Below are 17,602 nucleotides of genomic sequence, written 5' to 3'. Positions count from 1 at the left end.
ATTTTTTTTGCTTTTTTTTTTTTTTTTATATAATAAGAATAGCAGACGAGCATGCAGTCCACCTGATGGTAAGTGGCTACTGCCGCCCATGGACATCTGTAATCAACTCCATATAGGATTAGATATTCCTATCTGAGGTCAGTCACAGATGCGCTGCTACCCCTGAGGACTAAGCTGGAATTCCTCGGAAAAGTCTGTCTCCCTTACCACACCCTTCAAACCGGAACACAGCAGCGCCTAACACTGCTGTTATTAGGTAGAAATAGGTGTGGCGGTGGTGCCGCCGGAGTCGAACCACAAAGGGTTCTACCACCTTTAAAGTTGTTAAAATTTATTACACTATTGATGAAAATATCCCAATTTCTATATAGAAATAGAAATTATATTATAATAGAAATAGATATTCACTAAATATAATATATTATGCTCAATCTTTCCTAAATGGCTTATGTATAGCATACGCAACAAAATACCATCTACGGTGCTACGACGTAGCGAGACGCTACGAATAAGCTACGGGAGTTGCGTTGATTACAAAAGTTTGTCGATTATGGTTCAACCTGTGTTTTGCTTATCATGTTATTAAATAACTTTGGGTGCAAATTACAACAGTGTGGAAATAAATTATTCCATTAGGGATATTGCAATTTTGTAATTGCAGCTTGATAATAGAGAAATATTTTAAATTTTACCAAAAATGTAAATTGAAATAAGGTTAACTTGATAGCAACCAAGCATGCAGACCATCCAATGATAAGTAGTCAATGCCGTCATTCGAATTTCATCAGAGTTTCATTTACATTCTGCCATAGATGGGTCGCTTCTCCTGAGGACTCCGTTAAAACGCCACGTATTAATATCTGCCTTACCTCGCCCTTCAAACCAAAACACAGCAGCCCTTAAACCTAATGCCAACAGGTAAGAAACAGGGGGTTCCACCACCTTCTGTTTCTTAATAACAACCATTGTGTTTTGAAGGTGGTAGATCCCGTTGTGGCTCGACTCCAGTGGCCACATCTATTTTTGCCTACTAACAGCAGTGTTAAGCGCTGCTGTGTTCTGATTTAAAGGGTGTGGTAAGGGAGACATATTTTTCCGAAGCACTCCAGCTTAGCGTTTTAGTAGCTGCGCATCTGTGGCCGACCTCCGCTAGAAATATCTGATCCTATCTGGGGTTCATTACAGAAGTACATGGGCGGCAGTAGCCACTTACTACTAGTTGGACTGCATGCTTCTCTGCTATATCTATATTATATAAAAAGACAGAAGTTGATTGTATTTTTTTGTTATTTTTTTGTATTGTATTTTTGTGAGCATAAATAAATAAATAAAATTTGGTTCACATTGGTCCCATGGTAAAATGAAACAAGGTAAAGTTCGGCAGCGCTCCGATGATTTACGGAGGCCCCGCGGAGGAGGGTTAATGCGTCTCCAGCGGCGGCGCGCGAGGGAATGGCAATGAGGGCTGGTCGTGACGAACGTTACAAGTATTTTATTAACTCCTTGTTTGTGGTTTTTGTATGTATGCTTATGTTTTGTTACCGTTTTCGTTATGGAAATTTAGACGTTGTCTAGAATTTAGTATACTTAGAATTATTGTGAATTGTCTACCTAGATTTAAAGGATGCTTATATTCTTACTTTAAATACTATCAGTATTATACTTATGTTTTCCACATTCCAAAGGAAATTTACAAATAGGTACTTCTACTATTCATTTAACAAAAAAGTAATATACTCGTACAATACGCAGGTACTCATTTTCTATGATACACATAAAATAAATGTACAAATACCTTTTAAAAACCAAATACATTTGAACTGTACATAAAAGTAATTGCATAATATCCTAAACAACCTAAGTACCTAAAATAAATGGGATCCAAATAACATAAAAAGATAAACACACTTTTTCAGTACATAAAAAGTATTGAAAGAACTCTTTTAAGCTATTCTATTATCATAAAACGCGTGTAGCGCAGATAAAAAGTAATAGCATGAATTTTATTAGCAATCCGCTGAAAAAATATACAATGAATCGTATCAATTAAATAAATGTACTGATTTCGACCGAAAAGAGACCATGTAACCACTCTAATCCGAGAATGGAGGGCACTCCAGCGGAAGGGTTAACGCAGTTGTATTAATTAAGGTTGAGTACTTAGTACGGGCGAGCGGATTAATCGCTATTATTTAATCTTGTTAGTCATTGGTCAGATTGCAAGACGGTAGATTTCTATCGAAGCAGAAGATTTCAACGTGCCAGTATACTGACATCGGTAAAGAATACACTAATTAGAATTTTTAAAAAATAATTAATTTTAAAAGGAATGAATAATAATTGTACTCATTAAAAAGAAGATGTGAAACCTAACTATAGATAATAAAGAAAAGAACATTCAGCAGAAGTTCAATTACATTACAACTAATGTGCATTTATGATAACCTAAAAAGAAAATCATTTTGTAGCGAACCTTTTAAATTATTCATATTATTTGTGCCAATTTAAAGCCATCAGTCAATCGCCCGTCTTGTGTAGAATTGCATTACGAATTGGGTATCTTTTATAAAATAAATAAAGAATACCGAACTTTTACAATTATTAATACCCGCTTCCGCTCATAAACATAAACATATCCGATTATACTGTCCAACATAAATCTTGCTGGGCTTTTTAGAGGCGGCTCTGATTACATTATTGTGGCGAATCCGTGGCAATTACTACGAGTTGCAGAAGCAGTAATGGCATAATTGCCACAAGTTTATGTCTATAGAAACCTTTAAAGATTTAAGTGATGGGAAAACAAAATACCGTTAGTAATGATAGCTGCTCTCTAGATTGTAGTGTACAATTAATCAGATGTACTAACAACAATTTATTACTGGTATAAGTATGTATTTGTGTATTCATCGTATACTATTATTTTTTACAAATCACTTATACTTTACTATAAATATTCCTACTATTTGCGATAAATATCCTTCGAACTGGATTATTAAAAATACTCTAACACTTCAGGACAGAAGCGCAGATATCTGTCCTCAGATAGAACATCCATGCTATCCAGGGTAATTACAGATGTCCATGGGTGGCAGTGGCCACTTAGCTACTACGTATGTGGTGGACTGCATATCTATATATATGCTCGTTTAGCATGTCTGTGTTGTAATACTTTATTTTATGATTTCATTCATTTCAAAACTTTGATAGATAACTCGTAGACATAGATTAGTAAAGATACTTCGCCACCTTGAAATTGAATGAAGCCACAAATGGCTTATTTTAGTAAGTTCTTTTTTTGAATTCTTGACAAATAAAAACATTTTTAGAGTCAATTTACGAATAAATAACTAATTTACGTAATAATTACGTAATTCACGTAATAAATAAATAATTATTTCAAATATTTTAGGGACATTTTAGCACCGAGACGTGGCAAAACTTTTTTACGCAACTATTTCAATTCTCAAAACTGGGTACATTTTCTTGTTAGGAGTGAGTAATCTTTACTAATCTATGCTCGTAGATAATAGTTGATGAAAGTACTCCTACCAATTTGGGTCCCTCAAGCCGGATCATCAAAAAGTTCCACATCAACGACAATCGACGGACCATTAAACAACTGACCTATCTGTTAATACAACCAGAAAGCGTTGTTCTCTGATTGTTTTCTAATTACAAAGAGTGCTTTCAAAGTCACTGTTCGTAATAAATCTTTCATTGCTTTCACTACGGATTGTGTCTAGGGATGGTGGTTCTTCCCGAAAATTTATTTTAAAACGATTTAAGTCGAAGTCGAAAGAATCGATCCACAAAAATATCGAGAACGAGAGGAGGATAATAATCGATTTATTTTATTGTAGTGGAGATTTATCAGAAACCCGTCTTTCCAGCTGTCCAGAAAATTGATAAACAAAAATAAAAAATAAGATGAATACGAAAATAGTAGCTGTTTCTTATGTAATTAAGCCAAGAAATCGAATATAATCATCATTCGATCGATCATCGCTTAGTATCGATTAAAATATCGATTATACGTTGGGTGCAAAACATAGATTATTTTTTTAATAGATCCCAGATTGACATCCCTAATTCTGTCTATTTTATTTCAGTTACTTTATTCAGTGTTACGTAAGCCGTATTAAAAAGTCACAAAGAGAAGCTCAGTTTTTACTTCTTATTTTAGCACAAAGTATAGAATGTTTTTTCACTTTCATTTGGAAATGGTATAGACTTTAAAATGGAAACCATTTTGTTTTTGTTCACAAACAGCTCATAGCTTATTGACTTTGAAAGGAAATAAGAGCTAAAAGCATTAGACATTGTTAGTTTCTTTTTACTGCGGACTTTTATTCTTTTACTATGTATGTAATAAGTCTCATTATTGGCAGTCCAAACATTTTGACGGATTTTAACATTAATGAGGTATCGTTCAGGTTGATTGTGGGGGTGACAGGCTATATTTTTAGGTAGTGGAGTTTCTGTTTTTATAACAACTCTCTAGTTACTATAACGTTCACCGGAGCTTCAATCAAAATCATTTCTTCAAATTTGACTCATAATAATATGCATAGAAATATTTATGTACACTGGAGATGTTTTGCTTTAAAGAAGCGGCGCAAGAAACTTCATATTAATTGACTAATTGACTATAGCTCAGAGCTTTGCAGTTATACGCCCGTTATTAATAATCGACCTATCCAATGTTGCTTACTAAAAATCAACATTTGACAATTTATTAATAATATAACAGTATTGTTAATCAATCTTTTTATTTTTTGCTTACCAATAACATTTGATATCTTCATACTAGACATTGTCAAATTTCGATCTTAGATAGAACACATTCAGATAGATTGATTAATAATAACGGGTGATATTGAACTTAAACGATACGCCTTTATGTCCAAGGACCTATGTAATGATTACATCAGATCTTTAGTCTAAATAAACAAGCTTGGGGTAGTCTATTGTTTTTCGCCTCCCTACAACAAACAATATCTTCATTAGGTTGCTGTGGCAAATATATTTATGTAACTAACCGAGATTGGGTTTAGTTTGCAAAATATTATTTACTGTCCCTAAAGAATATTGTGGTACAAGTCTCTGGATTAATCAATTGTAGACGTACAGAGACACAATACACTAGATTAGGAATAATTGATTAGACAATGGCTGTTTGTGAGTGAGTGAGTGTGAGTTAGAAGATATGAACTTCATTAGTAACAATATTTATTTGTATGTGTATTTTAGCCATTACCTTCATCGCTTTGTCAACACCTTCGTCATTATCGCGCTTTTTCAGAGAAAGGTATAAGTTAGTCATTAATTAAATTTTGTTTTATACAATGGAAAAAGCAAGTAATCCACCTGATGGTAAGTAATCCTGCTGCCGCACATGGACATCTGTAACCTCATTTTAAATATGTAGTTATTAAAAGTAATCATGTAATCGTGATTACAACTACAATTAGTAGTTAATAATGAAAATGTTTAACTACTTTTTACGATTACTTTTTTGTAATTTGTAGTTGTAATTACTGGTTACTATATGTAGTCGTATTTAGTAATCAGTAGTTAGATTTCATATTGCCCAATACTGCTACAGCCGATCATAGGTACGTTACCTTCTGTGAACTTACATGCTTGTCTCATATATCTCATATGTAACTTCCGAACTGAGTCCTTTTCCCTTTCGAAACGAGAGAACGAGACCCATAATCAGCAATAGGACAACAAAGGGAAGATTACAACGACCCAATTACCTATCAGATAACTTGTTAAAGAAAAAATAAGGGTCATGTTTCACTTAGAAACTAAATCCTTGTTTACAAAGAATTAGCCCTCCCCTTTACTTTCTAGTATTACAAATAATCCCACTTAAGCAAACAGGAATAATTCCTTGTTTTCGTATATCAGATATCTTTGTGAAAAGGGACAAAGCGTAGAAAAAGTAAATAAGGATTATGTTTTTACGGAATTCAGAATTGTTAATATTCAGAAATAAATGATGAATTTACCCTCCGCAAATGGGTAAAAATAAAATTTTATTTCTCATTTTTTATGGTCTTTTCTCATTCTTGATATAAAAAACTTATTTTTAAATATCATAAGCAAAATTTCAAGTATATATATTTTCTAACTTTGCCTTCTTAAATATAATACTTTTCCCGCTTTTCCCAAGTTTAATTCCAATACTAAAATATTAGACGGCATGCTCATATTGTTATAAGCTTCTCATAAGTATAGCAGTTCAATGCGTACTGAGTTCTGTAATCGCAATTTTATCTGCCACGTACTCTGACTACATATATATAGATCCTAACAGTACCATCCTTAAGCACTAAACGTCGATAAGGGTTCCCGATATTCCCAATAACTGTACCCAAACATCTTTGACACAAATTGCTCGAATGAGGACCGAGTAGTCTTAATTAATAACTGTTATTGTAATGTCTTTTGGATATGTAGCTTTAGTTATGACAAGCTTACGGCCGCGATTCCTAGTAATATATGACGGTAATGTACATTACCAACACATACGACTTTTAGATTTACAGTAGTAGTGTTTTCTCGCATGTGTTTTTGCATTTCGGTGGGAAGGTGTGTTCTCAGGAATCTTAGTCCTTAGGAATGGCGACGAATTTGTGATCGGTTTCTTATAGAACCTTTCTATATAGAGTTGATTACAGATTTCCATGGGCGGCAGTGAACATTTACCACCTTTTTATTTGCTGCTTCAATCTTACGAAGAAATAAAATAAAAATGCGTTTAATAAATTAAATGCAGGAGTAGCAGTGACTTCTGAATCTTCCTTATTTATCAACTGCATCACCAACATGAAAAGTCTACCTCCATAATTACGTCCTTGACAGGTCTATGCTGAGCGTGGGCTTCTAAGAACTGATAGATAGTCGGATGATTAATAGAGTTCATTCGGATCGTTTCACGCCGGTGAAGCGGTAACTCTCAACTGTTCATTTAACACATCGATTCCTTTAACCCTCTGGAGTTCTAGGGCATTAGTAATGTCAAAGATGAAGGAAATAGGTCAAATGTACCCTGAGCCCTGAATGGCGTGGCTCCAAATAATTAAGTTATAATTCAAATGTCCTCTCTTCTGTCGAGCAATATCATTTACGCTCCTTATTAAAAATCAATCTTTTCATTGGGAATAGGGAAGATCAACATTTGATATTTTTTTCCTACTAATGATGGTAAAATTTGTACATTTAGTAAGATTTTGTTAAAAGGGTTGATTGGTAATAACGGCATTCTTGGAACACGTTTAACTCGTGGTGAGAAACGTAGCTTGCCATGGTGAGTAGTCAATGTCAGCTGCGGTTTAACCTATCCTAAAGAGAATTGGATAACCAGCATTACCACACTTACGCCTACTTACTTTTTTGAAGGTGGTAGAACCTTTTGTGGTTCGACTCCGGCGGCACCATCGCCACACCTATTTCTACCTAATAACAGCAGTGTTAGGCGCTGCTGTGTTCCGGTTTGAAGGGTGTGGTAAGGGAGACAGAATTTTCCGAGGCGTTCCAGCTTAGTCCTCAGGGGTAGCGGCGCATCTGTGGCTGACCTCAGATGGGAATATCTAATCCTATCTAGGGTTGATTACAGATGTCCATGGGCAGCAGTAGCCACTTACCATCAGGTGGACTGTACGCTCGTCTGCTACTCCTATATTATAAAAAAAAAACCTTTATAACCCAGATCACAACAGCGTTTAACAAATTGTTATAAGACCCAAATAGAAGTAGCTGTGAACTTTCGTATTACATTTTACAGCAAATATCAATGTAGCATTTTACAGCAATATCATTTAACTGGACTAAAAATAAACGTTGACTTTTAACGACATTTAAAATACACAACATATGGCGTACGGTGAAATTCAGTAAAAATAAAATACCTAAATGTCAAAACATGTTACATACAAATATTCTGAATGGAATTTTATGCTCATTTTACGGTCCGATTTTTATGGTTCGTGCACATTTTTTCTGTCTTTTTAAGTACGTTTGTAATACTGACTGCCGGCGCCATTTGCAAATACATATTTTATGTACAACTTCCATGAGGGACATACATAGGCGTTTTTTAGAATATGATAATGTCTAGAGTTGAATAGAAACATATATAAAATCGACGTTTATGTCGTCAATGGTTAATTTAAGTTACTAACTATTGAACTATAAAGTAATAATGCGTACAAGCATACCTATTCCACCAAGATACGGAGTTCGAAAAGATCCAAGTTTGTAATTTAATTGTAGCTAATAAAAGCATATGTATGGATGTAACATAAAAAATGCATGGAACTTTCGTATATTTAGGTAGGTATCGCACTGACGAATACTGACATTGGAATGGTATTTTTTTAGAAACGAATAAATGTATTACAAATTGTATTGTACTGTACAAAGCATGTTTAATTAAAACAAATGAATTAACGAACATTTGCAATTACAACATTAGAATAGTCAATTTCAAAATATCACGTTATACTCAAAAAAATTAAAACATCAAATTGTTAGAGTCCGACCGAAATTGCGGCTTGGGCCACCTTCGGCCAAAAAAAACCCCTTCGGCTAAAATTTTAGTTTTGGCCAAATTTGTAGTGTCCGATGGAAGCAAATTTAACACTTCAGACTAAAAAACACACCTTCGGATATACCTTCAACTTCGTCCATTGGGATCGATCGGCTTCGGCATCGGTCAGAAATCGTCCTTCGGTGGGACACTACAAATTGACAAACGATATAAACAATAAATGGAACTCACGAAGGTGGTATCCCGCCGACGAACACGTCGGAGTTGGTGGAGAACTTCCCGAAGACGAACTCCTTCCCGCGGGATGTTTTGCTCTGCGCCACGCCGTCCACCGCGAGTGACGTGTGCTCGTCTCTTCTGGCAACCTGGTGAAATAAAGAAAAAAATAACGTTATTTATATAAAATGTTACATATTTCATCATCATCATCATCATCATCATCAACCCATTACTGTCCCACTGCTGGGCACGAGTCTCCTCTCAGAATGAGAAGGATTAGGCCATAGTCCACCGCGCTGGCCAAGTGCGTATTGGTAGACTTCACATACCTGTAAGATTTTTTTTTTTAAATCTCTCAGATATGCAGGTTTCCTCACGATGTTTTCCTTCACCGTTTAAGCAAGTGATAATTAATTTCTAATACACACATAAATTTGAAAATCAGAGGTGCGTGCCTGGGATTTGAACCTCGGACCCCTCGATCGAGAGGCCGCGTTTACCACTAGGCTATCACTGCTCTACATACGTTACATATTTATTATACACAATGTTTATAAATTAATTCCATTGCATGTATTTACGTATTACGTATTTTTTCTCCTTCTAAACAGTGTAACGGATTTTATGTTTTTTTACTTATGAGGTATCGCTATTTTCGACATTTATTTTTTAGATTTCCGAACCCAAAGGATACAAGGCGAATCCTATTAATAAGCCTCCGATATCTGTCCGTTAACAAAACATAAAAGGGGTAACATGAAACAGGTATTTTTCGATTGGTTCATCTGTTTTGTTTTTTATTTATTTTAGGAGTTATTTTCACTATGCGTGTACTTCCATGATTTGTATTAATGTCGAATATAATAAAAATTACTATTTTACGAAAATACAGAGCGTTAAAAAAATCATGATGATAAGGAACCCGCCGTGTGCATGTTCAACTCACACATGGTTGATTATTTTAAAATTTTCCATCAAAATACGAGTAGATCCGTTTCAGCATTTTCTTTACTCCCTATACATTTGCAATCCACGCCCATTTAAAAACATCAGCCTGTACAGCTTTGTCCACAGATTATATCAAACTAAGAGTAGCGTAGTTTGCCAAGGTCTAGCTAGTAAATAATATCTTCAGTGATACACTATATACATTCAAATTACATATATTATGCATTATCCACTAATTTGCCGGGTACATTATGTAACCACACAAGGCATGGTATACATCTCTTGTGTCTTAAGCATATGCACGCCTACATATGCATGAACGTAACACGTGCATGTATGCTCGGACAGATAATGCCGTTAGCGTGACGTCACAGTAATTAACTAATTACGTATAGCGTAACATTGGATATAATTTGTGTACATCTTTGGCAGTATTACTATCCATCCATCGGCCTTTTAAGATCTGCTGGGCCTCATCATCAACCCATTACTGTCCCACTGCTGGGCACGGGTCTCCTCTCAGAATGAGAAGGATATAGGCCATAGTCCACCGCGCTGGCCAAGTGTGTATTGGTAGACTTCACATACCTTTAAGATTTTTTTTATATATGCTGCTGAGCCTAAGTGTCCCCTAATTGGCGCCATTCAAGCCGATTCTGTGCTCTTTGAATCCAGCGGTTTTCCGCCGTCTTCTTCGTCGTTCCACCTGGTTGGGGGGCGACCTGAACACATTTTGCCTAAACGAGATCGCCACTGGATGACCTTTCTTCCCCTTCTGTTATCAGTCCTCCGAACGATATAGTCGGCACATTGCCACTTCAACATGCTATTTTTGAGATTGATATACTTCGGATATATCCGTCTATGGATTACATCGTTGCGATTCATATCTCGTAGCGTTACATTAGCTATGGTTTTTAATAGACATAGCTCTCTCAAAGACGTTGTACCAAATCAATAGAAATAGTGAAAAGTAGTATTCTGCCTACACGCCTATTTCTGCCCTATAAAAGTGTTAAGCGCTGCCATATTCTGGTTTGAAGGGTGTGGTTAGGGAGACAAACTTTTCCGAGGCATTTCAACTTAGTCCTTAGGAGTAGCGGCGCATCTGTGGCCGACCTCAGGTAGGAATATCTAATGCTATCTGGGGTTGATTACAGATGTCCAGCTGCAGCAGCCACTTACCGTCAGGTGGACTGCATGCTCGTCTGCTACTCCTATATTATAAAAAAAACGTAGTAATCAGAATCGATAACTTTGTTTACAAGGTTTTTGGCGTCTAAGGCGTAACGTGCCGGGGGTAGTTTGTTCCGGGCGGTACGTTTTATGGTGCGTTTATTTCAACAGATCAAATGTGTCAGACGCATGCCGTAGCAAAAGAAGATCATACAGTTGTATACAATGGATCTCTTCCCTAACGCGGCAAAGTAAAAATATAATTTTCCAGAACCATCTTTCATTGAATTGTTGTAAAAGTTCAATAGTAATCTCTAAATCTTGTCGGAAATCTCCAGTAAACCTCCACAACTCTAACACTTTAATGAAAGTAAATATAACATTATGTATTAAAATATTAGGGTTCTACATAATATATACTAAACCAACCATAAAACATTATTATTCCATTAAATATTACGATACTAAGAGTTATCAGTCTGGAAGAGAAAATAATGATAATGATATTTTTAAAAGGAAAAGAATCTAAGTAAGCCGTAATTTATTCTATCTACAAAGATAATACGTTTCGTACTCTTTTACGTAATGGCAAGTAAATTATATCTACTTTAATAGGAGTATAATTTAACCTTATTGTTTCCGTAACATTTACTTGCTTCGTTTCCATCCAAATTTGATGATCCAGAATACTTATTTATACTTTCAGTGACTGTCAATTTGTCTAATTCCTCTAAAGAATATAGTATATAAAGTATGGAAAACTAATATATGAAAAATAAATTATATTTTTTATTGCAAAATTTAGTTCACTACGATTAAAAATATTTATTTTCATTGGGGAATTTTACCACATCTATACTTTTAATTTATTGTGACTCCAAATATTTTTGACAAAGAAATGAATATTTTCATAGTTGTAGGCCGTAAATATTACAAACGAAACTTTAGAAAAAGCTGTCGGCTGTATTCGGATTTGGAAATTTGAAACCGATATCTAACAAGAGTTGTTACACTTGTTTATGTTCCGTACCGTCTTTATTGGCATTGCATCTTGATACCGTGATCTGCATCCGCCATCAATATTAGCTAAGCTAAGCGGCTACAATGAATCGACTATAAGCTGCTAAGCCGTCTATTCCGCTCGAGTACTGCGCCAAGTAATTCGATCAGACGTAACATTGTGCATTGTGTATTTATCAGATGTAATGTAAACTATGTAATGTAACACACGCTTTATCAATGTTGTCAATTCTTACGTTTTGATTGTGGTTACTTCCCCAAATATGTATATGCAAAGACTTTATACAAAAAATACTTTTTTGTGAAAACTTTGTCTCTGTCTTTGTCTCATTTGGTGAGATTTGTATCGCAGTTGTTTTACAGGAATTAAAACTTTTCCCAAAAAAAATTGTTCATAATGCATCTGTAAACGATTCCTCGATACCGGTAAATATTACAAATCGAGCGTTACAAAAACACAGATACTTTACAATAATAGGACAGTGTTCACAACTCTATATTATGTATTTTGAACTTAACGTCATTGCATTCTGAGAAAGTTACCAGTACTAAATTATTATAGTGCCCAATAAGTTTCTTCATAATTGCTCTACACCTAAAGTCAGCCAAGTCAATAGATATGGATCATATAACAAGGCTATCCATGCTTAGAATTATCTTTGTATTGATATATAAACAGAGAGACATCAATATCTCAGATACTGTCACGAGCGAATACCAATCCACGGCGTTTCCGGCATTGTCACCGCAAGCTGGAACCTCAACGTCGTATGATTAGAATCTGTACGTTACAGGAATTTGTCGTAGTCAACTACACATACACACAACACATATACAATACATACGTACAACTATTATTTACATAACATTGTTCAATCTTTTAACATCGTTCAAACTTCGATTGAGATTTTTACATATTTTTTTTTTGAAAATTTAAGTAGCAAACGTGTAGTGAAGATGATAAGTGGTCATTGACCTAACTATTAAATAATCACATCTTAAATTGAAAAGCATCTCTATATTTACTGTCCAAAGATGCGTTGCTGCCCGTGACCCGCCGAGGACTAAATTAGAATGCTTTGTGTAAGTATCTCTCTATTTTCCTTAACTACAAGCTTCAAACCAGAACACAATGTTGCTCGACTGTTGTCATTAGAACTTGTTTTTAAAATACAAATGCCTCGAAAAAGTATATCTCCCCTTCAAACCAGAACACACCAGCATTGAACGCTGGTGTTATGAGGCAGAAATAGGTGTGACGGTGGTGCCGCCGGAATCGAACCACAAAGGGTTCTACTACCTTCAAATTATTGTTTACGCAATATATGGATACGCGTATTATGGAAATCCTAATAATTTTCTTTCAAAGGATCCTAATCGCTTGGTATCTAAATACTTCACGTAAAGATAATAATGTAAAGATAAAACACTACCCTTATTACTTTTTATGAAGTACGTCTACATTATTTGGCTCTTCCCGACTTAGGAACAAGCGTGATAAAAATCTTTTGTAATAGGGTTGTGTGAGATAATATTTTATGATAAGGGCTGTTTTACCACTTTCTTATAAACTTACGACTTATTTAACAAGTTTTGAACTTGTCATCTGGCGTAAGCCTAAAAAAGTATATAGCCTGTCAAGCCAAATGTTGAAGCTGGTTTCTTTACAAAAAATACAGAAAAAAATACGAAATCTATGTTTGTACTCCGAACAGCACGATGTTTAATAGTTCTATTTCAAAATATTTTTTATACCTCGAATGTCTCATAAATCAATACATCACTATTAGTTATTCAGACAAAATTGAAACACTGTAGTACTTACTTCTTTATAAGCACGTTGTATTTTTTCTTTTTATGGTAATTTGTGTAACGTACAATATACTCTAGGTTCACCAAAACAAAAACAAGACAACCAACTCACCTGCACTTTGTGCCAGTGTCCATCATTGAGATTGCTTCCAACCGTTATAATCTGCGCGCCGCCGCCCAAATTGTACCTCAACCGCAGCCCTCCATTCACGAGCTTCAGCTCGAAGAAATCATATGTACCACCGTCATCGGTATACAAGAGCAAACCATTAGGTTGGTCAGTTTTAAATTCTAGTTCGAGGGTTCCATTCAACCCGGCGTTCCATTTTCGAAATTGTGAGTACGGGTTCTGCTTGTCGAGGACGAACGCGAGATTCCTGTTGAAGGAGAGGGACAGGAGACAGAAGAGTAGGTAGCGCATCGTTCTCACGTCGTAGGACATGGCCGGAGAACACGTCATGCGACGCCCGACGAACTACACCGTTTCCGTTTCATTTCTTGGGTGCCTGTAACAAAGACGAATGTTATTTTTTTTCATCCCTGGTAAATAATAGAAAGGTGGTATTAAGTAATAAAAAGTTATTGTAAAAATGTAGACATTTTAATTACGAAACGGTAATTAAAATAATATACAAGACAATATATTAAATTTTATTTTGTTCTAATACATAAAATATCCTTCTATAGGATATCTTTATAAGAATCATATAATCAGATAGCCGAAATATGTATTTAATTTTACTTAGGTATAATAAAATAATCGTAGACTATAAAGTAAATAAAAAATATTAAGGAATCCAAAGTCATAAAAAAACTATTAAAAAATAAGTTACAAAAGCGCGCCAATGTCAATTGACAGCGCGTATCTATTATTGAAGAAAAATCTTCTAACATCCGTTAAAACATTGGTCATTTGCACACAGCCAAGCGTAGTTGGCAGGTATGCAAAAAAAACGAATGAAGTGGGCTGAACAATTGAAAAGAACAGTTCTTTTTAAGTCATACCTCCGGCTGCCAAGATTGCCGTGTAAGAGAAATAAATGTTTCCCGACATCCAGTGCAGGTGCACCGAACGGCACAAAGACTAGATGCCGAAGATGAAAGTAGGACAGACGAGTAAAATATATGAACCATAGATATATTTTAATACTTTTGTTCTCGTTTTCAGTGGGTAATCTGAATTTATACAAAGGTTTTCAAAACCTTGAATTTGTACAAACAAAGAAAGCTCCGGTATCATGCTGACATTGCGTCACTATAACATTGTAGTTATTTTAAACTTATTTTTAATAAACCGGCATTATTTTGCTCAGTATTTTAGTTGTACTCATGTGAACTTAGGACGCTGATAGCGTATCAGCACTATCAGATCATATTCATCAAGTAACTTTGTTACAATTCAGTTTATAAGTGCCACTTGATAACCGAATTGTCGCTAGGTCACTTTTTTTTGTATAACAATATAACGGAGATCGTCACGATCGTTAAGTGGAATACCGCTAAAATAAAAAAAAAACATCAGCAATTTAAAACACCGTTAACCATATTTGAAAGTGATAGAAATCAGTTCCCTTAAACATCCAAAGGCAACCCACAATACGACCTCACAAAAATGACAATCAAAATCCTTTCAATGGTTAAGTCACATTTTCACAAGCATTTTCCAGTCACAATTTGGAAAGTTAAACTCGACGTCCTCGTACGTGCATTCCGTCAAAGGCTCTGGATGAAACTTCCCAACAGTATAATATTTGCGGAAGCTCCGAAATACGGAACTAAATTTTCGAAAACTCCCCTTTCTCTCTTGTTTGTTAACTAGATTGTAAGCTTAAGTACTTAAATATGAATTGGACTGTCGCTGGAGTAATAACACAAAGTGGCAACCTATTTCAACGGGTTCCCCAAATAAATATTTATATATATATAGTGAGCTCCGTTTTAACGTAGCTCCGCTTATTAAAAAATCTTTTGACTTCGTCAATTTAGCGTCGTTACCGAATTTAGATTACGTCAAAAGTTATCATTTCTAACATACTCGTAGTTAAGGGCATTCTGGTACCCAGATGTTAAATCCTCGCATTAAGTATGGACATTGGACCCAAAACTTCTGTCAGTAAATAATAATAATCTTATAAGTAGATTGATACGCGTTTTAATGGTACACAAAACAATGTTAAGGTAGTATCCTTAATCTTAACAGTTCTTACAAAGTTCTAAAAAGTTTTTTTTTTATTATTTGGTTTACACATAGATGTATGGGTCTACATCGAAAAGTCTATGGTTATGATAATGTAGCCTCACATCTATCGCAAAGTAATTAAAAAAAGGAATATCATAATTTCAGTAATAAAAAAATCCAGATGTGTGGATTATGCTCTATCTTTAACCTGATTATAAAAACACTGATGTTTGTATAAAACATAAGTTACATTCGGAGTTTATTTTGTGGTGGCAATAATACCGCCAAAGTTTAAAATTAGACCCCTCATATGTTCTGTCAAAGGCCCCGGAAGAAACTTTATTCAACTGTAAACTATTTACAGAAGCCCCCAAACTTCTCAACTAAATTTTCAATAACCCGTCCTCAATTCGAATGTATATTAGTTTCCGTGTTAATTTCAAAATAAACTGTCATAAACTTTTACTTCAAAAATATTTCTTGATACTATTAGTTCAACAACATGTGGCGTGCAATAACTTTTTCGTCGTTGTTTGATGATTTTTTTCGCGATTTTGAAATTTTATACATAAGCTCTAAATTCATATTTTAAGGTTTTATGTAAGTAATATCGCTTCACCTGTTTAATTTTTGCAGGATATCTCGGGCTAGTCCTAAAATCACCCACCCACATCATTTTACAGACAAAAATATTTTATGAAAAAAATAGCACGACCATAAAAATGCAGTAATTGTTTTAAAATAAAGGACATTTCATTTAATGTATTCGTATATTATGTAAAGTGTATATTATATCATAATATTGTTGGAACTCGATTCCTCGATTTATGTACAGGTTATTTAAAAATGGTGAGTAAGTATACGACAAATTATGTAACCGTAGAACTTTTCATGATCCAAATCAAAACAGCACCACTATTCTGCAAAAAGATACATCAACGAATTCCTTTAAAACCTCCTATCTTAAATATACTTTCAAATCTGCCGCACCTACTCAAAATTCAGGTCCACGACAATGAAGCGCTCAGTTTCCAAACAGTGCAGCTCTCGACACGGCAGTTGGCAGAGGTCCAGTGAGTTTTCTATTTTCACCGGTTCTACCGATTATCGCCCCTTCTCGCTGATTTTAACGTTTCTTATCGGTTTTTTCAACGGTTCTGATTCGGAATTCTCCTGTCTTTCAAAGAGATTAATCTCGTTTACTGTCTCGATGCGAACATGATTCGAAACTTACAAACTTCAAGTAAGAAAAAAATGCGAACGATTTGTTATTTTTACCCGACTGCCGAAGGTAATGTCTTTCAGGGATATGTACTCGTATGTGTATCGTTGTTCGTATTGTTGTTACCCTTTAACCCAAATGGCCCAAATAAAGTGTCGTTGGGTTTGTCTAAATTGTGGGAGTAACAAAGGCAATATTTTAACCACATAGGTTTTTTATAGTAATTCTTGTTGTTAAAGCGTTTCTACATTTATTCCAACTTTTGTATAACCCACGATAAATAAATAATATTCTACTTTCGCATACACTACTAAGGACGAACTAAGTAACAGCTTATAGTAATATTACCACAGTATTCCAACTTAAGCACTGAGAATAATTAGGCTTAGGCTTACATGACCTTTCTAAATTGTTTAGCTTCTAAAAAATTAGCGTGAATTTTATATATGTATAAGTAAAAAAC

General features: G+C 34.9%; 1 protein-coding gene across 1 annotated transcript in view; it reads right to left on the bottom strand.

The window, feature by feature from the left end:
- LOC140742989 (neurexin 1) overlaps positions 1-17,602 on the bottom strand; it is a 170,478-nt gene that overhangs the window by 131,563 nt on the left and 21,313 nt on the right. Inside the window, exons 2-3 of the mRNA XM_073074114.1 lie at positions 13,851-14,244; positions 8,795-8,928 (exon numbers count right to left, since the gene is read on the bottom strand). Coding sequence (XP_072930215.1) covers positions 8,795-8,928; positions 13,851-14,198 — 482 coding nt within the window. The 5' untranslated portion in view covers positions 14,199-14,244. The remainder of the gene's footprint in view (positions 1-8,794; positions 8,929-13,850; positions 14,245-17,602) is intronic.

This window comes from Epargyreus clarus, unplaced genomic scaffold, assembly GCF_041222505.1.
Source record: "Epargyreus clarus isolate Ecla_fem2 unplaced genomic scaffold, WU_Ecla_fem_2.2 ptg000006l, whole genome shotgun sequence".
NCBI lineage: Eukaryota > Metazoa > Arthropoda > Insecta > Lepidoptera > Hesperiidae > Epargyreus > Epargyreus clarus.
Note: the sequence above shows the minus strand (reverse complement) of the source record. Positions and strands in the feature narration are given on the sequence as shown.